The following is a 24,362-nucleotide window of genomic DNA, read 5'->3' as shown; positions in this document are numbered from 1 at the left end:
ATAGATCAGAAAAATCAAAGGTGCTTTTTCAGCTGCAATTTCTGCTCAGGAGGGGATCCCATGAGCTCATCTAAAGAAAGGACACCCTCAATCCTGCTGGGTTCTCACAGACCTGCCTGAAAGGATTCCTATGCCTGGGAGGTCCTGTCCTTCCCAGGGCCAGGCATTGCTATGAGTGGTCACAGTGCTGCAGCTCCCCAGTCCCAGGGACCTGGAGCTTCTGCAGACCCAAACAGTTTGTTTTCCACCAGCCCTGGGGCTATCCCACTGGGAGCAAGTCTCTGAGGAAACCTGATAGGAGAGGCAGGACTTTGCCTCTGGCTTGATCAGATGCTGAGGGCAGAAAAAACCTGCCTGTGTCATGGCCACTGCAGTGACCTTATCATTATTGTAGAAGCTCAGTTATTGCTCCCTTGCTTAGAGCTGCCATGTGGAGGTTTTACTGTCAAATGCACAGAGAATCAATAATGGAAATGTGTCAGCACAGCCCACTGGCACAAAGCAGAACAGGAATTGGTGCAACTTCCTTGCAGCTGGGCTGACCAAGAAACCAGAGGTGGCTTTGCTGAGCTTCCTCGCTGTGTCCAGACAGCACCAGCAGGTGGGTGAGTGCAAGCACCAGCCCTGCAGCAAAAACACTGCTCAAAAAATCACAATTTTCACTAAAATGTCCACCATACCCCTTTGTCAAACATGGGAATGCCCACTTTGTCTTTGTGGCATCAAGAAGGGAAAATCCAAGCCCCTGGATGTTTCCATCCTCTGTGTTGAGGTGTCCCACCCTAGGCTGGAGGTGTACCAGGAAAAAGCCACAAACCCAGAGCAAATTGCAGCATAGCTGCTGTGTGTACATGAGCAGGCTGAGCATTTCATATAGAAAGAGGTAAAAAGCTGGTGAAAAACAACAGCAAGTTCAGCTCTCCTTCAGCTCAGACAGAGTGGGACAGAGCTAAGCCACAGTTAGGGACTGCTCTTTGGAAAATGTCTGGTTTTAACATGTGCCTATGTCTGAGTTTGACAAAAAGTTTGCAAAATGGCAAGACTTCTCATCAAAGCAAGCAAATATCTGAAAACAAGCCCAAGTTGTCACCTATGGCCAAAAGCTGTCACTGGTGTTTAGAGAGAGTCATCTGTAGGGGAGGAGTTACACAATGAACTCACCTGGGTTCAGTTTTGTTTTTTGTTTATAAGACAGTTTCAAAAGACAAAAAAAAAAATTGTTCAACAATCCTACTAGTTTATTTTAATTTTTTATCATCATAGCACTGCGAATTTGTAGTAGGGGGGTCTTCATGTGTGATGGGCTCCCCCAGGGAAACGTCACTGCAGAGCAGCTGCTGCTCTGGAGCCTGGCAGAGGTGCCCCATGCTCCCAGCTCAGATACTCACCAAAACTTCAGAAAACTTTAATCTCCAGCACTGCTGGATGAGAAGAAGAAAGGAGGACAGAAGGAATACAAGGTTTAATTGCTCCCAGCAGCCAAGTGCTGCCAAGCAGCTCGGAGCCGCTTAGCCAGAGGGAGCACACCCACCCCTCATCTCAAACAGAGAACTGACACTGGGAAAAGAAACTGTGTTCTCTGGAGTTTTCTTCTTCTTCTTACTTCTCAGTATCATTTTTTCTGACAGATCCCAACACTTTAGCAAAGGCTACACCAATGGCCTCTGCTCATCTCAGCTCTTTTCCTTCCTCACATGGGGCTCAGGGGCCCAGGACAGTGATCACAGAGACCCTGTCCTCTATCGAAACCTTTAGCAGCTAAACAAGGAGAAAGCTAGGAATATAAACAAATTGGAATTTTTACTGATTTGTTTTAATCCTAAATCCTTGTCCTTTCTGAAGCTCTAGGAGAAATGTTTTTCTCATATTGCCTTATTATAATCCACGGAGGACTGAGGGATACCCAAACCTGAGCCCCACTTACCTGGGCAGCACCTGACACTTGTCATCAATGATGGACAGAAACTGCCATGAGCCAGATCTTGGTGTTAGAAATCCAACAGGACTTGAATTTTCTTTGAAGAAAATTGGGTTAGAAGCTCTATCCCTCCATAGCCAGATTTTTCAAGATGGCCTTTAAAGGTGAAGTTTCATCCATGGGCCTCTTTGTGCCCTTTGCACCTGAACTGAAATGTATTTCAATGAGGTTTTCAATTCTCATGTTATTTTGAGACAAGAAGACTCTTGGCAGGGCAGGCAGTATAAAAAATAAAGTGTATTAATGAAGAGTGGGAGGGAAGGTCGTTCTCCTGTTATTTGTAGCACAATACCTGATAAGAGGTCATTAGTCATTCAAAACCACAGAATGACTTTAATTAAAATTTGATCTTTGAGAGCTGGGAACAATCTGCTAAACAGACTTTCAGGGCAAAAAGACAGAGAGAGGGAGGGAAGGGGAGTGGGAGTTGACCAAAATGACAATAAGCTTAATCAAAGCCAGGAGGAACACTGGCAAACTCTCATTTCTGGGCTCCCAGTTGGGTTTGTATCCAGATGCTCCAGACCTGCATCTTCCCTGGGTCTGCCTGGCACAACCATGACTCTGGGTGCCACAGCCTTGGGAGGCTCATTCCTGGGCTTTCCCTGCAGCACTGGGTGACTCAGCAGTCTGTACAAGACACTTCTTTTTCTCCCCCAAATATTCTGTATTTTATAAAAATAGTTGTATTTTTAAATATTATTTTGTATTTGGAGATTTTCTGCTCTGCCCTCAGCCCAGGACAGAGATGGGAGGTATAGCTGGGCCTTTCACTGGGAAAAATGAATGCAGGAGAGCAGGATTGTGTGCCTGGGATGCACAAGACCAGATTTCTCAGAGGTGTTGACGTTTCCCAGCATTTTTCCCCTCAATGCCCTCAGAGTCCTGCTGCTGATAATACAGCAGCTGGTGCTCCCTGCACTGCTGCAGGATGGCTACAGGGAAGAGCTGGAGTGGAGAAAAAAGGGCAGCTGGTGCTTTTAGGGGAAACACCTTACAGAGAACTATAACCAAACTTGGATTTAAAGAGAAGGAAATCAGCCTGTGAAGGGAAGAAGACAATTTTTGCACTCTTAAGGGTAAAATTAGGTCCTCCCCACTGCAGCTTCTCTCTCCAGGGTTGCACCTCCAGCACCTCTGCCTGTGCTGGGATGCTGAGGCGTGTTGATATATGTGCTCTGAACAGCTGCAAGGCAGACACAGCCACTCCAGACTGTGAGAATAAAGGAGGGGGCTTGTCCCCTGCTATTTGGTGTATGCAACATATCATAATGAAGTAATGTGAGCTTGCTGCCAGCCTGGGGCACTGCCACAGGACAGGGATGTTTTTATTTCTTAGGACAGGAGATATCTCCACATGGGCTTTTTAAAATATTTCTCATTTTAATTTTTTTTTTTTTATGCTGTGTGACAAATGAATATCAATGGCCCTCATTGGTACACTGAGAGCTTGAACTTTGAGAGGAGGCTACACAATTCAACACTGACCATGAGCTGCTGATGGTTGTCCCCTTCCCTTGATGGGTCCCTTCTAGAGAGCTTTCCAGGGATATTATTCACATGCCAAAAAGCATTAGGACTTATCCTTGCTGAGGGCTTTATCTATGACAGACCAGACCAAAGACCCCATCTCCTGCCCCACTGCCTGTGCTGGTTCCAGGGGTCAGAGCTGAGGGACAAGGACACTGTGGGTTTTCCCTCCTCCTGCCTCCAGCTGCTCAGGCTGACTCCCAGCATCAGGGTCCCCACGCAGAGCACCAAGGAAGAGGCTGTGGGCATGATAAATGTCCTCCTGGTAAGGCCATGCCACTGGAGACATCACACCAGGCCTTTGCATGGACCAGTTGATGCTTTCTTGCCAGCAGAGCTGGATCATCTCTACCAACAACGTTGCTAGGCTAACAAAACACTATCTAAAACAAAAGTTTTCTTGGCTCAGCTTTCTGTGAGGAGGTGCAATGATTTTCTCTCCCCAGCCAGCTTGCCTCCACCAGAAACATGCTGCACTACAGACTAAGCCCTACTGCTATTGCAAAAGGCAGCCAACTTAGGCCAGTGCCTGAGTTCCCATCTGCTTGTCATTAGTCTGGATCTATCACATGCTCAAGCTGGAGAATTAAATCTGTGACCTTGATCCACTTTCTTTTCATTTTGCTTTAGGATTTTGCTAGTCTTCCTTTTGGTCTGGGGAAATGTTTTGAGACAAATCCTCAAAGGCCACTTCTGATCCCGAGCTTCAGGTAACCTATGGAGGGAAGCAATGGATAGTTAAAGAAAAATGTACACCCCAGAGTCTCTGTAGCTTTGAGATCCCCTCTGGATCTTATTCATCAAATATCCCTTGACTGCTTGAGGGAATGAACTCTGAAGGTGACATGACAGTTGGAAATTTGAGCTCATTTTTGCTTTGATCATTTTTTTTTCTTAATGATGTGAGCTACCAGACTGTCTCTCTCCCTAAAATAACACCTTTCTTTAGCTTGTCCTGATGGACTAACATATAATGCATTTATTTCTGGCACACACATTTATTGGCATGTTGACATCTTTTTTAATATTCTTCCCACCTCAGACCTCTCCATCAATCCACACTCCTTAGGCAAAGGCTTTTCAATGCACCACAGAAGAGAAGTCAGGGCAATTTTTTTTTCATTACCTAAAGCGGGGCCATCTCTCCCAGGTTACCTTAGCCCTGTACAAAAGCTCATGCCAAGTCAATCTGAATCCCCTTTCAATTCAAGCTGCACTTAATGGGAAAGGTATGATTTCATAAGATCTGTGCAAGACTGATGTTGTGCAGACAAAACCCCATAATGATTAACATGTGGCACCTTGGTCCAATTCACTCAGCTATGCACTGACAGTGCAGGGAAAGCTGCTTGCCAGCTTGCTTGCTTGGTGCAACTTGATTAGGAAATTAGAAAAAGAAATTAGGAAAGCCAGAAATCCACTGCAATTGTCACATAGTTGACACCTGTAGCTCTAATTTCTTACCACGCCTTTCTAATATTTTTGGCAAGAAGAGAGTATTGAAGCCTCAGTCACAAGGTCTCTGCAAAAGCCTTTCAGATGTGGCTGGGAGAGGAGCAGGGGCCAGCCTGCCTGGCTTAGCATCCTCTGGTAGGGCTGAGCTCCCTTTTCCACCTTTGCCAGTCCGGGGCTGGCAAACACAGCAAGGCCCATGCACACTCATGGCCCCTGGATTTCAGCCCAAGCCCCATGCACACTCATGGCCCCTGGATTTCAGCCCCAGAACGTGGCGGGGAGTCAGCCAGGGCTTCTGCCAGATCCTCACTGAGAGTGAAAGGGTGTCTGGGGTACCAGTCCTGTCCTTCTGTGGCCCCAGCACTGTTGAGGAGGTGGCTTTGAGAGAGGCTTTGGGGGCCATCACAGCTCCAGGGCTGTGCTAGCCAGTGTTCTCCTGCTCCCCTGCCCCACCAAACAACACCAGACACAGAAATGCTCTGCCCATCACCATGACTGAAGGTCCTCTCGTGACTCTCCCTGGTCCTGTCTGACCTGAAGCCAGATGACATCCCAAAAGCAGCTGGTTTAAACCAACACCTTCTGAGTTAACCAGTCTATAGTGTGGACATTTCCACCAGCTCAGTTCATCTGAACACAACAGTGAAATCAGTGGCTTCCACGTAGAATTTCTCAATGCCATCAGGAATGCTGTATTGAACTAAAGATATCCAACTCATTAATAAAGTCAAATAACAGCAAGCCAATATCACTATTTTATTGAGCTGGAGTTAAATATTTGACCAAAATGAAAGCCTGTTTCTAACTGATTTCTCCCTTTCCTCTCCTGTTTATTTTAAAGTACATATACATGTGTGGTTTCAATGTTTGGTTCAGCTTAAATTGTGCCTGCTGCCAGATTGCCTGGTGGTTAGAGCAGAGGGAGTTTATTAAGAACCATCCTTTTTTTTGGTGATTACCATCTCTGTATTCAACCAGGGGACGTGCAGGGGCTGTGCCATGCAAACCCCTTTTCACAGCATCACAGAATGGGGCAGGTTGGAAGGCACCACAGAGACTCATCTGCTCCAGCCTCCTTTCTCAGGGAGGGTCATTAATCCCAGAGCACATGGCACAGGATTGCATCCAGATGGTTCTGGAATATCTCCATGAGGGAGATTCCACACCTCCTCTAAACCTGTTCCAGTGCACGGTCACCTGCACAGTTAAGATTTTCCTCACATTCAGGTGAAGCTTCCTGTGCATCAGTTTCTGCCCACTGCCTCTTGTCCTGGTGCTTGGCATCACTGAGAAGAGCCTGGTTTCTGTCAGCTTTCTGTCAAAACTCTGCTCAAACACTCATGGGCATGTGTGAATAGCAGTACTCCTGAATTAATGGTGTTGAAGGCTCCAGCCTAACTCAAAGGTGAGAATCCTAGAGGCCCACTGCTTCCAGTTATTTTGGTGAAGAAAAAGAAAGAAAAAAGAAAAAAAACCCCAAAAAAACAAAAAAACCCAGTTCAATACAAGATGTTGGAATTAGGCGAGAGTCAAGGCTGTGGGGCAAATTCAAGTTTTATTCATCAAAGCAATCAAAGCAATTCAGCTGTGCTTGATCTGTCATTGCCAGTGTAGCAGAAGGAAGGGAATTCCCAGCTAGCTCCCAAAACAAGGTGTGTGTTGATTATAGAAAGAGGCAGAGAGCCCGAAGGTCAGAACAAAATTACTTTTTTCCCTAGAAAAATCTGCCCACACCTCAGGCAATTTAGCCACTGGCAGGATCTGAGCATCGTGTAGTTCTCCAGGCATTTGGACACTTGCACTCAGTTTCTTAAAAAGAAATAAAGCATCTGAAAGCATGAAAACAAAAAGTAATTATTTTTGCTCTTTTTATACCATCTTAAGTCACTCCTGCTACTGGCACTATCCCACTTTGGGAGATGCTTTGAGGAGAGCATTGACCCAGGGCTTTGCTTTTGTTTCTGCATGGGAAGAAGCAGAAATGACGCTTGCCTTCCAAGCACAGGGTGAGTCCAAAGGTTTAACACACACTCCAGCCCTAACACATGGGTGACTGGGCAGGATCCAGCCTTACACCTGGCCCCAGGGACACCAACCCATTCCCAGCCCCTCACCACTTTGATGAGGGGCTCTGCTCCACTCCTGCCATTTTTCACCAGTTTCTTGTTCCCTTTCCCTGAGACACCTCCTGAGACAAACACCTTCATGCTGAGAAACAGTGGAGAAGGAAAAGAATAAATTAAGAATTAGTTACCATTGCTAAAGGCCATAAAAGAGAGGCATCAATCAGCTATTGGCTCTAGTTAAGGGGGAAACAACCCCTGCTGGGCTAAAGGTGAGATCTGTGGCGAGCAATGCAGTGATTGCAAACTGACTGTGGTTTCTGGTGGGTGCTGTGCCTTGGAGGGTGGCAATGAAGCTCCCAACAAAGGCACCTTTTCCTTTTCTGTGGCTTTCCCCCCATGTGCTGATGCTGGAAGTTTCACACCGGAGTTTATCAGTTCCTAGCAGGAGATTGAGCAAGCTCAGGCACACGTGGCTGTCACAGGCAAGCAGGAGTCACCAGAAGGGAATGGAGTTTTTTTGCAGAGCTGTGCTGAGCAGACAGGAGCTATGCTGTCACGTCAGTACCCAGGGAAGATGTGCAAAAGTACAGCAAAGGGACATCAGAACAGAGGGCAAGAGATGAAGCAAGGAAATTCAAGGGGAAAAGTCATGACTTCAGGTCTCTGAAGCACCCAGTGTCACCAGAGCAATTACAGGAGATGATTTGAACAGCAGAGATGGCTGCTGCTCTCTAGGGACAGCAGAAAACTGAGAGGCAGGGAAGGAGCCTGGAGAGAGAGGAGGCTGGAGCATTTTCAGGCTCTGAGCTTTAATGCCCAGGACTGCACACATGTTTTACAGGACAGTTGCTTTGAGTTAATTCTGTATGGAAATATGCTGTCAGGGATGGTCTCAAGTCTGTGTATAAAGCTGCTCACACACATGTTTGCTCTCCACATTCATTGAATGAGGGGCATGGGGTGGTTACAGGTTAATGGATTTTCAAGCTGGAGTGTTTGCCAGTAGCATTCAGGACATGGGAATTTGTGCCAGAAAGCTTATCAGAGACAAACCATCCCGTGGTGTCCTTTAGTGGAAGCCCAAGTATCAGCTCCTTAATATGTTTACCCTGAGATAAATCCAGAGTAACACATTGATGTGCAGGCAATTAGCTGGGATGTGCCCCAGTGCAAGGACAATACTCAATAATAAACCTCTTTAACAATGTCCTTCTGAACAATGTGCTGACTACCTGACTAGTTTAATATCCAAAAATACCATGACCCTGAGCCTCACAATAATCCCAGAGACTTTCCTGAAAAACACATCAGGGCAAGTTAACCCAACCTCCTTGCCTGGTTGGGTTGGTTGTGGGGCAGAAAGGACCACAACAGCACCTGCAGCATCACTTGATATGGTTAATAGCTGCTTAGCAAATTAAAAATGAACCTTGAATTTTAAAAGCCCAGCAGATGGAGGAAAGTGGGAATGTGGTTACACTCTGAGCTGCGCTTAGAGAAATCTTTTTGGCCTTGTGGAAAGCATGTGATGAAGCAAAGCATTCCAGAAAAGAGGAGCCTTAGGGAGCAGCTGATCTGGGAACAGAACCGGGCTGCTAAATGCAGAGCAGCTCTGGGAGATCCCCCCCCCTTCAGCATAATTGTGCTGCTTGTAGCAGACCATGAGCAGATCTAACCCACTCTCCATGTGACTGGCTTTGTGATGTCTCATTGCCCCTCTGTTTCTTAGCCTGTCTCATCCAGTCCTTGGGATCAGCTCTTACCTGAATAAGGGACGAATGCTCTTGAGGTGAGGAGGAAGATGTTGCACGAGGACCTTGAAAACAAACTTGCCTGTCAGGCACATCGGCCTTGCAGAACGTATTTTTCAGCTTTGAGGGTGGCCTGCTTAGCCAAACCTGACTATTTCACTGTGCTGCAGAGGCTGCCCTGGTATTAATTCACCTCAAAGAGCAGGTTGAAGTCATTAAAATATTTTACAGGTGGTTCCTTGAATTCATGGTGCAGCTGGATCCAGCCTAAAGGAGGGGGAAAAAAAAGGAAAGGAGGAGAAGAGGCAAGTTCTGATGAAACACAAATTAACATAACTCAAAGAAGGGAAAGAAAATCTGTTTTCAATCTCTACAACAAAGCCAAGCAACACATCAAGCTAGAAAGGAGAAATGTCAGCCAGGCAGTGCGGGGGGTTTTATTGCTTTAGCACAAGTGCTTCTCCACAGTCCCAGAAGAACCCAGGTGCTACTGCAGCAGCCAGACCCCCCGAGCACAGGTCTGGCTGTGCAGGGGTGTGGGGAGCTTCACAATGAGGGTCCCATATGGGTCCAGACTCAAGGTTTGTTTTAATGCCCTGGCATTAGAACTTGTGTGTTGGCCTCAGCTTCATTTCTGCTCAGAAAATCTCTATCTAATGCACCTTTTCTTGCCCTCAGAGCTGGATACACTTTTTTTCAGGGGATGCTGACCAGGGCTGAGCTGGGCAGTCCGTGGGACACTCACAAGGGAGATCCCAGATCTGGTACCTCCGTGATCTACTGGTGGGCAGATCACCCACAACCTGCCTTGGCATCCCCTGGATTCAGCAGTGCCTCCTGAAGTCCACGGGCATCAGAGTCCTTGCTCCTTCCTTGGGGAGAGCAATGTATTTTAGGATAAACGCTGTCCACGGAGAGCTCTGCCAACACAGTATGGTGCGTGCCACGGGTTTGGGGCTAAGCCAGTGCTGCTAACACAGATGTTTTGTTGCTAACATGGATGTTTTTTGGCTATGGGTGGGTAGAGCTTGTACAAAACTGAGCCTGGGAGCAGGCTGGGATTGGGTAAGAGATTGGGAAGGGACACAGCCAGGCTTGTGACCCAAACTGAGCCCAGGGGTATTCTGCACCGTATGATGTCAAACTCAGAGATTAGAAGTTCAGGGGAGGAAGGAGGAAGGGGAGAGGTTTGTGGTTTGTGTATTTGTCAGCCCAAAAAGCCATCGTGCATGCTGAGACCCTGATTCCCAAAAGCAGTTGCCAATCTGCCTGCTCATGGGAAGTAGAGAATGAGTTCCTCTTTCTGCTTTTCTTGCAAGTGCATCTTTTGCTTTCCCTATTAAACTGTCATTATATCAACTCACAAGTCTTCTCACCTTCCATTTTCTCCCATCCTTTGCAAAAGACGACTGAGACCACATTTGGTGGTGGCTGTTTGGCTGATGGCTGGAGTAAATCCACCACAAGAACTGGTATGTCAAAATTCATCAAACTTGCTCATTGCAAAAAGACAAAAGACTGAAAAATCCGATTAAATAGGAAAAAAAAAAGAAACAAGCTAGTCTACTAGCAAGGTTGTGATGAGGCAATTGTACAGCTCTGGTCATTGCTGGCTTTGTGGTGGACAGGCATGGGATGTGTCACAGATCAAACCACAGTTGCTTGCTTTCTTCTGAGGGAGGGCAGTGTGGTCTGTGGCAGGATTACTTTGTGATGTTTTGAAACCCATCTGCAGAAACATGGGTGCAGGTATCAGGATAAGGGGCAGACTGTCACTTTGCCTGGCTGCAGCCCTCACTTCAATCTAGAGGCAACAGCAGAAATGGTGAAGGTTCCTGCACCAGCCTACCCACTGTTGGCCCTGTTTATGCCATACACTTCCTTGGAGAGGAGTGAAAGCCTCCTGAATGCTGCACATTTATGCCTGAGACAGTCTGCAATCAAATAGATGAGTTTGGGAAAATTACATCTTGTGGGTAAATGGTGGGAGAAACACCTCTGAGCTACAACATCTCACACAGGGGAAAAAAAAAAAGTCTTTAAAGAAGCACAGCTTCAGTTTTTTCAGGATAAATGGCTATGCTGAGGAGGCTGATGTCTGCCCAAGCTCCCTGGCAGAACCACTGCTGGGAGGCTGTCGATGTGTTCAGCTATTTCCAGGCTGGAGTTTGGTGCTGCATCCCTTTGCCTTGCCATGAGCTCTTGGTGGTGGCAAATGCCTGCAGAGGACAACAGTGATGGAAGATGAGAAAGGTGGTGGGCATGGCCAGGGACTTTTTTGCTGACCAGCCACTTCCAGGCCACTTCCTTTTCCCAGCACCAGCAGTTCCCCCATGCTCGTGACTTTGAGGCAGCTGTGGTCAGTTTATAAAACTTGGTTCATATGTTGGTGCACACTTAGAGTGAGAATGTGAGGAGCATCTTCTGTATGAATGTAGGAAGGAAAGGGATGAGCTGCAGGACTAGAAGCTCTTCCTTGAGTGTCAGGGGAGGCAGGATGAGCAGCAGGAGGAGAGGAACCAGAACTTTCTCACAAACAGCCTGAAGGGTAAGGCTGAGGCCCAGCATACGTGTCCCATAATGTCCCATAATCTGTTATCTATAAATAACCCCATTGCTTCAGCAGAACATCAACCCAGGGAGACTGCACTGAATCAGCAGTTTCTTTTCTTTTTTCCTGTCCTGATTGCAAAATCAGAGTCAACCTATTGCTGCAGTCAGTGATGGTGCAGTGAGAAATGAAAGGCAGCAGAAAGCAGGACGGGAGCACACACAGAGGCTGAGCCAGCACGTTGGGACACATCTCTGGCACCAGGGCGTGGCCCAGACCCTGAGCACCTCATGGGAGATCTGCTGCCTGTTTGCAGAGGCTGGCATCCAGATAGAAATGCACCACAACCTCCCAGGCAGCTAAATGCCCAGCTGAGCAATGCGAATGTGGCAGCTTGCAGAGCTGCATGAGCCTGCATCAAATAGAAATGAAGGTTTCACCAGCTGGGTAGGCAACTGCAGCTCATGACTTTCCCCCCAAAAGTGGAGCATTGGACTTCAAAACCCAAAACACTGCAGTTCAGGGCTGTCAGATTAATGGAATCTACCCCTGTTTTTACACCTATGCCAACTGGGCCAGTGAGAGTGGCACGGCCACAGCATGACCATGAATCATGTGAAAACTTATCCCTCAGCTCCTTTCTCAGGGAAGGAGGGCACAAAGATCTCATTGCACCTTTTGTCTTTAGGCAGGCTTTTGAGAACTACGTCTGCCAGCTTGTTTTTAATACTTTGAAATAAAATGGATTCGACTAGAAGTATTATTAAAAGTCTCTCTGCTGTAAATCTGCTCTCTGCATGCACCTGAATCACATCCACCCCTATAAACATCCACTTGGCAGCACAAGCACAGTCATTCCCAGCTCATCGCCCAGCAAGCGTAGATGGCTCCAGGCTTGTGCAGAGTGGTCAGCTGAACCACCAGAACCATCAGAAATGGGCTGGATTTGAGCCCTTACTCCTGTGAGGAGGTGATGCCGTGATGGGAGAGGATGCACAGGCATTTACAGTGGCTCAGCTGATTGGTGGTAACCTCTAGAGCCTCCCTAATTCAAGGGGATATCTGAGACCTTCACAAGGAAGCAAATTATCCCAATTCCTACACAGAGTGTAGCAGAATGTTTAAAAATGGAGAATTCCTCTTCCTCCCTCCTGGGGACAAACCAGGTCACAGCTGCACGAGCACATTTGAAAGGAGAACACAGAAGCTGATTTAAAAATCCCCACATATTCGTGGTCTAAGGCTTTCAGAGATTTGTGCATCAGATGCAGAACAGAGGGCTTCACTCTGCACTGCCAGATCTCCAGCTCAGCCCTACCTGAAGCCTTGCCACACTTCATTCCATGGCCAAGCAGAGCAGTGAGGAGCCAGGGGTGGACACAGGGATGGACACGGCCCCAGGGGTGGACACGGCCCCAGGGATGGACCCAGACGTGCAGCCCAGGACCAGGAGGTGTGACAGTGACTGCCTTGCACCTCAGAGAGGGCAGCAGCTGGTGCTGGCAGCGTGGATGAGGAGGGCTTTGCCTGGCTCCTACCAACAGCTCCTGCCTGTGGGCCTGGGTGAGTCACTTTGCTTTGCAAAAGTCAAACCCAGCACAAATGGAGACATCAGAATGCCAAATGCCAGGGGGAGTTTGGCAGGATGAGGGCAAAGAAATGGTGAAGAAGTAGGAATTGTGTCGGTGGGTGTGAAAAACTCATCAGGGAGGAAGCAGGAACTGGAGAGACCTTTTCAAGGAGGCTGCAAGTGCCTCTTCTCCATATCATCCCAAACCCCTTTGGGTTTCAGCACCCCTCATCCCACCATCACTCACTTGTCTTTACAACTCCTCCTGGTCCTTTCCCTCCTTGCACTTGAGTCTCACACAGCCACTGAGGTGTCACCGTGGTGCACATTACTGTGAGTTTCACTGTGACAAAGTCCTCAGCCTCCCCTCCCAGGAGAGTGATGGCCAAGCTACCATTGAACATGGAATCTTCTTGGCTACCTGAGCAGGATTACTTGTGTTAGAAACAAAATGTCCATCTCATGCCTAGCTCTGCCACAATGCAGAGATGCTGAATAGCTCCAGGTTGAAGATCTTTCAGGATCCTTCCCAAGGCTCCCTGGACTCCAACTGAGCACACGAGAGCAGCTCAGCATCTCAGCTGTGGGATTTTTTGAGGAACTGTTCAAATTACCACATCAGAGTTCTCAGCAGTCTATAAAAGCTGAGCAGATAGGAAATACAAATCAGAAAGCATATCAAATCAGGAGGCAGAGAAGAAGTACCTCCAGTTCTTTATTGTCCATGGCTTTAGGATAGCCACAAGAAATTTGTCATGAAAATTACAGACAAATACGGGGAAGACAGAAATTCGAGTGATATGAACTCTTGCAGTATTTCAGAAAAGATGGGGTTTGCCTCACCTGCTATCACAACCTTTCAGATAAGTGGTAAGATTTCTTTTTGTTCAATGGATTTATATGGATTTTATCTGGTCTAAAACAACACATAAAAATGAAATATTGCATATTAAATGCTTTTTGCAGTGATTTTGCTAGTAAATTAACAGCCATTTAAAGGTAGAAGTATGTCAAGCTATCCTTTCTAGCCAAAAACTGATGCTGAGCATCAGAAAAAAATCAGTTATTTTCCTGTCTTAGAAAATGTCTAATTTGCTTGAGTAAGACTTTCATGTGTAATAGTTAAGATACTAAAATCACCAGACTCAATATAAAAATGTAAGTTTATGAATTTTTGGCTGAATATAAAAGCTTCATTGCTGAGTAAGCCATTCTATTATAAAACCAATTAAAATATTGTACTCTTTTAATATCAAGACTTTAAACTCCTGATTACATTACTTTGAAAAAAAATAAAGACCTCAATTGAGGGTAACTTACTGAATGTCTGACGTAGTTACCAATGCTTCTGAAATACTTTTTTTCTCCCTGAAGGCCAAAATTCAACAAAGCCATTTATTTCCTTTACACTTGCTGGTAATGATTGATTTTACATCTTATGACTTGTTTCAATTTGTTCTGCAGTTCAGTTTATTATTGATTTTTCATTTGTTTTGATGTATACATGCATCACTGTTGGAATCACACGTATGCAGTGCTCTGGATGGAGAAGGGATTGCTTTGAGCAGCCCTCTGAAAGGCAGCCTGGGACAAGTAAAATGATGGAAACTGGAAACAGGGAGTTTATTGGTGCAGAAAGAGGGAAATCACCACACTGACACAGATATAGGCTGGATTTAGTCTTGATGGAGCTGAGCTGGTTAAATTAGCAAAGGAAAAGATGGCACAGCAGATTGCAGTGCAAAGCCTGGGGCAGAGGAAGGCAGCCTGCCTTGCTCCCACAGAGGGACCAAGGTGCTCCACACCTCTGGAAAGCACTGTGGCCAGGCCTGGAGAGGCTGCAAGCACGCAGAGCTTGTAGGGCAGAAATGTGGGAGAGTGTCTACCCTTCCTCTCTTGGTTTCTAGAGCCTCGGAGCCAGAAAAAGGCATCCACATGCTGCACTCGGACTGCCCTGAGCATCTACCTGCTGCTGCTGACGGCCGGCCAGGGGCTGCTGATGTACAAAGGTAACACCACAGCCTCCCCATGGGCTGGGCATCAAAGCAGAGCTCTGCTGGGTGAGCCTGGGGGCAAGTGGGGATGAGCACACAGGTCTGACACCTCCGAGGGAGCGAGAGGCTCCTCCAGCACCGCCGGGCAAAGCAGCGGCTGCAGGAGCGATTCCCCCACCCTGTGTGTGTGTGCTTTGCATTTGCAAAAGCGCTCCCAGCTGCACTCCTGGCTGCAGCAGGGACTGGCACATGAAAAGCACCTCCCCGGGTCAAACAGGGGTGGTCTTTATCTCCCCGTGTCCCCCCCAGGTGCTGGGGAGCTGCTCTGCCAAACACCCATTTCCCAGCCAGAGCGGGCAGCGAATATTCACTGCATGGGCTTTTTGTTTCCTCAGTGTTTAAGATGCAGAGAGAGATACTGGAACTTCAGGAGCAAAATGCCTCCTATACAGAAGAGATTCTGCAGCACTACTCTGCCAACCATCTGGCCTTGTCGAGAAGCTCCACTTGGAAGGACTTTCTCATGGGACAAGAAGAAAACTGGAGGAGAAGCTTAGAAGAGGAAATCACCATAATTAAAAGCAACAATGCAAACCTGATGATGAGGATGAGCAACATCACCCTGGTTGCAGGTATGGCTCTCCATGCTGGCTCTGCAGCATTAGTGGGGCTGAAAACCCAGTTTAGATGATCCAATAACTAGGGCAAGATTCAATCTCCCTGTCAGTTAGTTATGTCCCCATGCCCACGATGGGAGTCAACTCCAGACAAGGGAGTGTCACAGACATCTTTTATGAAAAATCTGTTTTTTAGGATTTTTCTTCTTGAGAAGCTGAGAGGCCTCAGGAACAAATTATAAACAATAATTATCTGCTGCTGTGGAATGCAACAGGTGGATCTGTGATTGGTCTCATGCAGTTGTTTCTAATTAATGGCCAATCCCAGTGAGCTGGCTCAGACAGAGAGTCCTGGGCCACAAGCCTTTGTTATCATTCTTTCTTATGCTATTCTTAGCTTGCCTTCTGATGAAATCCTTTGTTCTATTCTTTTAGTATAGTTTTAATATAATATATATCATAAAATAATAAATCAAGCCTTCTGAAACATGGAGTCAGATCCTCGTCTCTTCGCTCATCCTAAAACCCCTGTGAACACCATCACAAGGGAGCACCTATAGGAGCTGGAGCATTGCCCTGTGCAAGCCCCCAGGTCCCCCTGCAGCTGCAAATGCAGCTCTGGGCTCCTCTTCCCTCCTGTGACTTGTAGATTTGGATTCTAGATGCCCTCCAGAAGGGTTGTGTCTCCAGCCCACACCTCAATCCCATACTGCTGTGCTCCTCACTGACTGCTGACTACTGAAAAATATCCATTAAATATTTATTTCAGGGCCTCCTGGACGCAAAGGAGATCCTGGAGTACCAGGTATGTCGGTAACCGAGTCACAACTTCTCCTCTGTTCCTCTTCTTATTTATTTCATCTAAGAGAGCTGAAGTGAGGATTTGGGATTTCAGTCTCCAGACCCAGGCCCTACCCAGTGTGCAGACAGCCAGTGGTCATGAGGAGACCTGCTGTAAAAAGCAGGTGTAAAGCCTGTGTGGAGGCTTTTCACTGATCCTCCAGGAGCCTTGGCTAGCCCAGGTGCTCCCACAGAGGTCGATGCCCACCCTGTCCCTAGAAAAGCATTGGCACAGACTCAGGAATGAGCTGGGAGCAAGTTCTGCCCTCCACAGCCACGCACAAGCTGCTGCCCTGGGTGCCTGGGGGTTTGGGTAGGACTACTCCTGCCAGAGGAGGTAAATATCTCCAGACTGTGAGGATGCAGCAGGTCCTGATCTCATGCTGGCTGCACTTGGAGCAGGGGTTGGGCCAGGCAACAGTTTCCATGATCCTGTGATGATGATCTAAGATACAACCCTTGTTAGGTCGGGTCTGTAACTCATCCATCCCTACTTCTTGGCTACACTGACGAGATTTTCTGAAGGGAAAAAAAAAAATTAAAAATTGTGTTTTCATATGTTCCTGGCTGCACTTAGGACGTTGAAAGAGCACCTCCTGCCAAGCAGTGTTATTACACATCAGAGCCCAATTGTTCAGTGCATTTTCATGAAAGATCTCCCCAATGGTCCCCATGAGCTGGGCTTGGCAGGAAGACAAGCTGGCCCCTGCCCAGCTGAGCACTCAGCTGAGCTCCAAGGACTTTACTCAAGTGGTTGTTCTGGTCCCTGCCAGCTGAAGATTGGTCTCACTGGTGACTGAAATCGTGTGAGCAAAGGATGATTAAAAAATTTGTCTCTCCTTCTTAGCCATTACTATGAATAGATGATGTGTGTCAGCTGATATATGTATTTTATATCCCAGGGTTACGGGGACCACCAGGGACAAAGGGAGACCGAGGTAAGGCTTTTTTGTCACCTGAATTACTTCTGTAGATGAACATAAAGTGGCTTTATGGATGATTTTATGAGCAATCTCGTCCTCAGCCAAGGTGTAAGTGAGTAAGAATGTCATTGGAACTGAAGGAAATAAGCCTATGTAAAGCTAATGTGAGCAAAAGCAAAACTTAGCTGGAAAAAAAAATCTTATTTTAAAAGTCAGCGTGCAACAGTCACTGTGGGCCAATTTCCCACTGTCACCAGCACCACCCTCAAGTGCACAGAGAATGGAGTTTGGCTCAGGCTCACAGCTGTGGTGGGTGTCCTGCTGCTGCCCTGACTACAATGGCACCCCAGGAAGCATCAGAAGAATGGTGTTGTCCCTGCAGGCACAGATGGACCCCAGGGGGAAAAGGGGAGCAAGGGAGCTGCTGGTCCTGCTGGCCCAAGTGGTTATCCAGGAGCGAAAGGAGAAAAAGGAGAGATGGGGATTGCAGGTAAGACTTCTTCACTATCTTAATATTTTTAATATTCTCACACATATTTCTTATTAAACTCATTCTACATAAAACACCAGGAGAAGTTTTCATTGGTCAGTATTCATAAAAAACCCAAGCAGTCCTGAGCGTGGTTTGCCGGTCAGTGGGGGAGCTGGATAAACAGGACACTTGACCTGATCTGAAGGGGTTTAATTTCATGTCATGCTTCAGCAAATCTCCCAAAGGAGGGCTGGGGGAAGAGGCCACGTAAAATGTTGATTCTGCACCACGAGAGTCTCTTTACAGAGTGACCTTTGTCTAATGAAAGCCACAGATATTCAATTATCAGCCTATCCTAGATTAAAGCAGTGATGTTTGCAGTAGGATTTCTATGGTATGAAATAATACAATGTAATTTATATGCACAGGCATGTGGATGTTAATCCTCATTTTAGTGGAACCCCTTTCTGAGAGCTTTATGAGCATCTTACACAAGCCTGGCTTTGTACACCTGAAGGAGAAGAGCTATGCCACATGTTTGTACCATGTAGCATGAATTATGGATGACTGTTCCTCAGGGGTCTCACATGGGCTGAAAGCAGGAGAGGAAAAGAAAGCAGGTGATGTGTGTGGTGCAGAGCAGGGAGGACAGCTGGACAGGTTGATAAGAGCTTCCTCAGATCTTCCATCAGCTCCTGAATGCCCCAATGCTCTCATTAGCACAGGATGCTCCAGGAGAGAAGAGTGATTGTAGGAGGAATACCAAAAGGCAAGGACTTTGGGATAATTCTAGAGCAGAAAAATGAAGGAGAAGTCTTCAAATGAGGCACTTTCAAGTAATTCAGCTCTTTTGGAGTATGCTGATCACTTGTTCAGAGAAGACAAGGTTAAGGGGAGATGACAGAACTCTCTGGAAGAACAAGAGTGGAATGTGTTGCCCTGTATCTCCACTGTGTCTGGCAGAGGGGAAGCATTCAGATGCAGTAAGGGATATTTAACTAGAGCAGAAAACATTCCAGTAGGAGTGATAGTTTGGGGAATAGACTGGAGAGTTGTCATGGCACCTCTGCAAGCCTTTAACAGCAGGCCAGGCAAACATCTGGCCAGGGAGGCTGACAGAGCCAGAGGTGGATCAGACAGGCCAGCTCTGTCCTCCCCCAGCTTTATGGTGACAGTGTCACTGAATGGCAAATGCAGGTGTGAGGCCAAACCCTGCTGCTGGTGAGGCCAGACAGAGGTGCTCCATAGGCTGCAGAGACAACAAATCTGGGTTTTTTTTGAATTTACATGTATGTGCTGTGCTGTTTGATAGGTCCCCAAGGACAGAAAGGTGACAAGGGCGAGAAGGGGCACTACGGGCTCCCGGGAATCATGGGTCCTAAGGGTGAGCAGGGATTCCCAGGAGTGCCAGGTGACCAGGGTAAGTGCAGAGGGCACAGTGGGACAGGGTGCAGGGCTGCCCCACGGAGGGGCTGCTCTGCACTGATGCCAGGATGTCATTGCAGGGAGCCCCGGGAAGCCTGGACCGCCTGGGCAGAAAGGAGAGGCAGGTAAGCTGTGCAGAAGGTGCCATTTCTTGTGGAGGCATAATTCTGATCTCTTTAATGTGGTGTTTCATGACAAGGAAAGCTGCAGCTGGTCTAGATCCCAGCATGGGTAAGAGAAGATGATGATTAGATGAAGAAACTGTGCCAATGTTTCAATGTCATCCAAACTCATCCAGCAGCCTTGGCTGTCTCTTGTGGGCCCCGCTCACTGTGCAGGAGACTGAGAGGGAAAGAAGGGCCGTGGCCTCCTTCCTGGCACCTGTGCACACATAAGGGCAGAACTTGGCTGTTCTTTTGGGAAGAACTTCTGCATTTCAAGGCTGGCAGTCAGCCAGGACTTGGTTCCATGCAGCCTTTCATTCCAGATCACCCCTGACTGCATTGCTAAGATTAGCACTGCCAGGATTGCAATTTGGAGACAGCCAGTGCTTGTTTTGCCTTCCCAGGCTCAGCTCAGTGTGCAAGGGCTGGTGATTGAGCTGTCTGTCTTTTGATCTCCTTCATGTGTTGTGTGACATTTCATTTTGTGCTGCTTTCACTCAACCTCAAGGTGCAACTGGACAACTTGGACCTCCTGGAAGTCCTGGCCCTGAAGGCAGACCTGGTCAGAAAGGGGAAAAGGGTGACCAGGGCCCCAAAGGTAGCCCAGGTACAGCCCTGCTCAAACCTACAACTCATTGCCCTCCTACTCTGGCCTCACTTTGTGTGATGGGTTCACTCTTACTGATTTCTTTTTTATTTTAGGAGCACAAGGCATTGCTGGACTCAAAGGTGCAAAGGGAGAACAAGGAATAGCAGGTAAAGGAGAATAAAACAGGTTTTGGGTCAAAAACACACATGCAGACACCACAAAGGGAACTACACCACCAAGAGCAGAGCTCTTGAGTTTTTTTCTTGGACCCCCAGTGCATCCCAGGATGCCATGGCACTCCTGGGGCTCTGCCAGGCTGCTGGGGCTGACTGCTCACCAGAGGGTTGGTTCTGCCATCTGTAATATGTGTGAGGGGTGATGGTGCCTGAATTTTTGTATAAATGGAAAATGCACAAGGAAGCAGTTTAAGATGAACTTCAGGAGAAGATGTTTCTCCATCCCTGTGTTTTCTTGTTTGACGTGGCCTGCACTGATTAGGATGTGAAATAAGACACCTGATTCAGAAATAGATGCTTATAGTGTAGACACCAAAACTTGATGATTTAAAATAACTTGTAAATACTGCTTTGCGTAAGCTTTTATAAATGTATAAGCATCAGTTCATAAATGTTTGTTTGTTTGTTTGTTTGTTTGTTTGTTATTCTCCTAGGACCTCAAGGGCAAAAGGGAGCAAAGGGAGACCAGGGCCCAGCAGGTAAACTCTTACAGCATGATTTATTCTGATACAAAGATGACGATGCAAGGAACTTTAGGTGCCACATTCCACTGTTCTGCATCAATGTGAAATGTTTGCCATGTCTTTTCCCTGGGAAGGGACAAAGGCAATGACTTTTTGCTTTCCACCCAGGCACCCCAGGCCCAGCTGGTCAAAAAGGAGCCAAGGGGGATTACGGCCCTAAGGGTCTGAAAGGAGAGCCAGGACTAAAAGGAGCCAAGGGAGAGATTGGATATACTGGTAAGGCTCCGTGCCACAGGGTCTGTGGAGCTGGTGGCACATTTGGGTTTGGGACTGTAGATCAGCCTTCCTAGCAAAGGAATGTGCAGGGTGTCAGCTGTACACCCTGGGAGGTGTGTCAAAAGACATGCAAGTACACAGAGGCATTAGATTTTTCTCAAATCCCTGATTTCACAGAAAGCTGGAACAACCCACGTTCCTCTTTGCTTTGTTCAGAGACATCAGAGACACCCTGTGCCTGGGATAAATCCCATGTAAACACTCAGGAACATGCAATAGTGAGGCTATTGGAAATACCTAACAGTGAGGCTATTTAACTACACCTTGCTAACTGTAGGACACAAAAGTTGTTCAAAAGGGCCAGCACCACAGCTACTCTCCATCCTTAACCCCCCTCCCTTCCAATCACAGAATGTTTAAAAAAAACATAGGATTTGTAGTAAAAAAAAAAAGACAAAAACAAACGGTTGTTACAAGAGCCCATAGGAAGCAAACAGTGCTCCAGATACTTTTGTCTTTTAATTGTTCATACAGAATCCTCAGAAATAAAATAAACTAGGTTCTGTGTGGGGCTCCTCCATGCACTTCTCCTCTGGAGCTTTGCATCTGGAAGATGGAAGAAGTGTAACTGGGCTGGCTCCGTGCTGTGGGTGCATGTCATCTCCTGGTCCCCAGAAGGAGACAGCAATGAGTGCTTTCTGGAGGTAGCTTTGGGGAAAGAGCTCAATGGGTTATTTCAAACACCCCTACCCTCAAGACCAAGATGCTCCACAGAAATGTGGAGGACTGCTGTGAGCACCTTTCTGCTCTCCCTGGAGATCAAATCCCAGGATGCAGGTCTTCCTGCAAGTACTTTTGGAGATACCATGCCTGCTTCTGGAGATGCCAAAGTCTATCAGAGATGTCATTTTACAGGTAACAGTGGGAATGAGATACATTTCCCACTAGTGAATCAATATATGGGATTTTGAAAGTGGCCCTTTTCTTGGGTTGCACATTGGGAATATTTTGCAGTATGTTATCCTACTTTTCCTGCCATGTTTCTTTTACACACCCTTGGTCACTTCAGGGTGTTCATTTTCTACAAGGGGAGGAGTCTGGACATCTCTAACTCACACAAGTATTTAGAACTAGATAATAACCAGATTTTTCCACAAGCAACTGTCAAATGTTTGCTTTTCTAATTTGAAACAGGTTCCTCAGGACTGAAAGGGAGCAAAGGTGAAAAAGGAGAAGGTACTGGATTTTACTTCTTCTCTCACTTGCCATCTGGTATCAGAGCTACCTGAGATCAGGGCCAAAATACCCCTCTGCTCATGCTGGTTAACCTGCAGCTAACAGAGCCAAGGAGTCTGTGCTCTGAGCTGCAGCCTGGTGTCTCCAAATGCAGGAAGGCTCTTAAATTGTTTGGATTTGGGCCACCAGAAACCTCTGGCCCCACCCTGGGGATGGGAACATCCCTCTGGTTTGGTGGTCACTGCTTCTGTCTGTCAGCGCCTTTTTCCTTATGCCTGCATGACCCACAGAGGTATTTTCTCCTCTGAATTCTCAGTTGGCCCTGGTAACTATGTACGAATCGTGGGAGGAGACAGGAGGGGCCGTGTGGAAATCTTCTACAGAGGGTCCTGGGGGACCATCTGTGACGACGGCTGGTCCACGCGCGAGGCCGGCGTCGTCTGCCGCATGCTGGGGTTCAGCCGGGCCGTCACCTTCTTCATAGCCCCAGCAGGTGAGTCCACAGCAGCCCACCCCCCCAGGCCTGGCATGGGGCTTACACACACACAGAAAGCACCACAGCAAGGCCACCTGCCCCAGCAGCCAGAGATCTCCTTGTTCCTCTTGGGATGAGCCGCATGTCAAGGGCTGCTTGAACTGTGCCCAAATGCTTCATTTCCAACAAACCAACCACACAACCCAACACACACCGACTGTCCACAGGGCTCTCTTAAGGAAAAAAGGCATATTCCTCTCTCTCCCATCCCATCCAACGGTTTTTTGTTTGTTTGTTTGTTTGTTTAATCTTCCAAAGGTACCGGACAAATTTGGCTTGATGATGTGAGTTGCACAGGGAGTGAAATGTCAATTACGGACTGTAGCAAGCGTGGCTGGGGTGAAAATAACTGCAGCCACAATGAGGATGTTGGGGTGGAGTGTGCTTGATGGGACACCGAGTCTGTCCTGGGAGCTGCTGCTGCCTCTGCTCTCCATGAAGCTCCTCTTCATGATGCAAACCCAGTTTCATCAGGCTGTGCTACTGTGCCTCTTTAGCAGGTCATAGAAATATTGACAAAGAAAGCTGAATTTTTCACAAATCAATAACAGTTGCAAGACCCACAGGTAACCTGAAACATCCCAGCTGTCACAAAACAATTGGAGCTCAGGCATGTGAGCCAGCTCACAGCTTTTCCAGCTACCTGGCATCAGCCCATTTGCAGGAGGTCACACGTGTGTGACCTCAAGTCCACAGAGGAGGGGAGGGGTGGTCCACGTTAGCTTAGTGCAGGAAGAGAAGAGGATCAGTGTGCAGAAACCTGCCCTTACTGCAGCTGAGCTGGATAGTCCATCTTCATCATGCTACAGTTGTGAATACTAGTTGTGAATCTAAGCTTAAAACCCCCAGAGAAGTGCATACACCCAAGACAGCAGATGCTCAGAAATCCTCAGATGATCTCTCTGGCATGCAAATATAAATGTTGTTTAGAAACTATGCTGGTCACACATTAAAGTGCAAAAATAAGTGCCTGGGATCTAGGTGCCACACTACCCTGGTTTAGCACAGCACTTGTTTTTGACCTTAGCTAAGTCCTTTGCCTTCTCTGTCAGCATTTCCTAACCTGTCTCCAGTAGCAATACCCCTTATTTGTCTGGTGTATAAAGCTAAGCTTTTCTTGCCTTTAGAAATTAGATGTTCCAGTAAAGCGAAATGATGACAAATAAAAAATACAGCAAAGCATGAATAAGCTATCAATCAGTGTTAAATAGAAATAAAAATAGATAAATAAATGGATAAATAAATAAATGCTTGACTAGATAAAGAAATAAAATTACACACACACACACCTGTAGATATTAGGGAGAAAATATTGAGCTGGCCTTTCCTGGATCCCACGCGATTGATGCGATTTGGATGAATAAAGGTGTCCCTGCAAGGACAAGCGCCGGACGCGCCCCGGCGGGATGCGGTGGCACCTGCGGGCACCCGGCCGGTCCCCGCCGCGGAGCCGCCGCTCTCAAATGCTCCTTGCCGGCACTAAGGGGAGCTCAAGGGCCGCTGCGGAGAGGAGCCCCGGCATCATCGGCCCCGAGGCTGCCCCTGCCCCGCGCCCCCGCCGCCTTCCCCCGCGCACAGCCGGGATCCCGCGCATCCCTCTCTGCTCCGCTCCCCCGAGACCCCGGCACAGGAGCGACATCGACCTGCCGGAGAGAGCCAGAGGGGCTGCGAAGATGCTCAGAGGGCTGGA

At 47.5% G+C, this 24,362-nt stretch overlaps 1 protein-coding gene across 1 annotated transcript; it reads left to right on the top strand.

Moving 5' to 3' along the window:
- The first annotated feature begins 13,656 nt into the window (after window positions 1–13,656).
- MARCO (macrophage receptor with collagenous structure) lies at window positions 13,657–23,865 on the top strand. The gene is made up of 15 exons (XM_036386872.1): window positions 13,657–13,771; window positions 14,809–14,910; window positions 15,291–15,527; window positions 16,282–16,317; window positions 17,255–17,290; window positions 17,658–17,765; window positions 19,060–19,167; window positions 19,253–19,297; window positions 19,845–19,943; window positions 20,039–20,092; window positions 20,596–20,640; window positions 20,794–20,901; window positions 22,096–22,137; window positions 22,454–22,630; window positions 22,931–23,865. The coding sequence occupies exons 1-15, from the start codon at window positions 13,657–13,659 to the stop codon at window positions 23,059–23,061; spliced, it is 1,443 nt and encodes a 480-aa protein (XP_036242765.1). The 3' UTR covers window positions 23,062–23,865.
- The last annotated feature ends 497 nt before the right edge of the window (window positions 23,866–24,362 follow it).

This window comes from Molothrus ater, chromosome 7, assembly GCF_012460135.2.
Source record: "Molothrus ater isolate BHLD 08-10-18 breed brown headed cowbird chromosome 7, BPBGC_Mater_1.1, whole genome shotgun sequence".
Lineage (NCBI taxonomy): Eukaryota > Metazoa > Chordata > Aves > Passeriformes > Icteridae > Molothrus > Molothrus ater.
The sequence above is the reverse complement of the archived record's forward strand: the minus strand, read 5'-3'. Positions and strand labels throughout refer to the sequence as shown.

What these genes read in the sequence shown, in the direction of transcription:
- MARCO (XM_036386872.1), top strand. Translation starts at nt 13,657, where the DNA reads ATGAAAATTACAGACAAATACGGGGAAGACAGAAATTCGAGTGATATG. An exon ending in CACAACCTTTCAGATAAGTG is followed by an intron (nt 13,772 to 14,808) that starts GTAAGATTTCTT and finishes CTTGGTTTCTAG; the next exon opens with AGCCTCGGAGCCAGAAAAAG. An exon ending in CAACATCACCCTGGTTGCAG is followed by an intron (nt 15,528 to 16,281) that starts GTATGGCTCTCC and finishes TATTTATTTCAG; the next exon opens with GGCCTCCTGGACGCAAAGGA.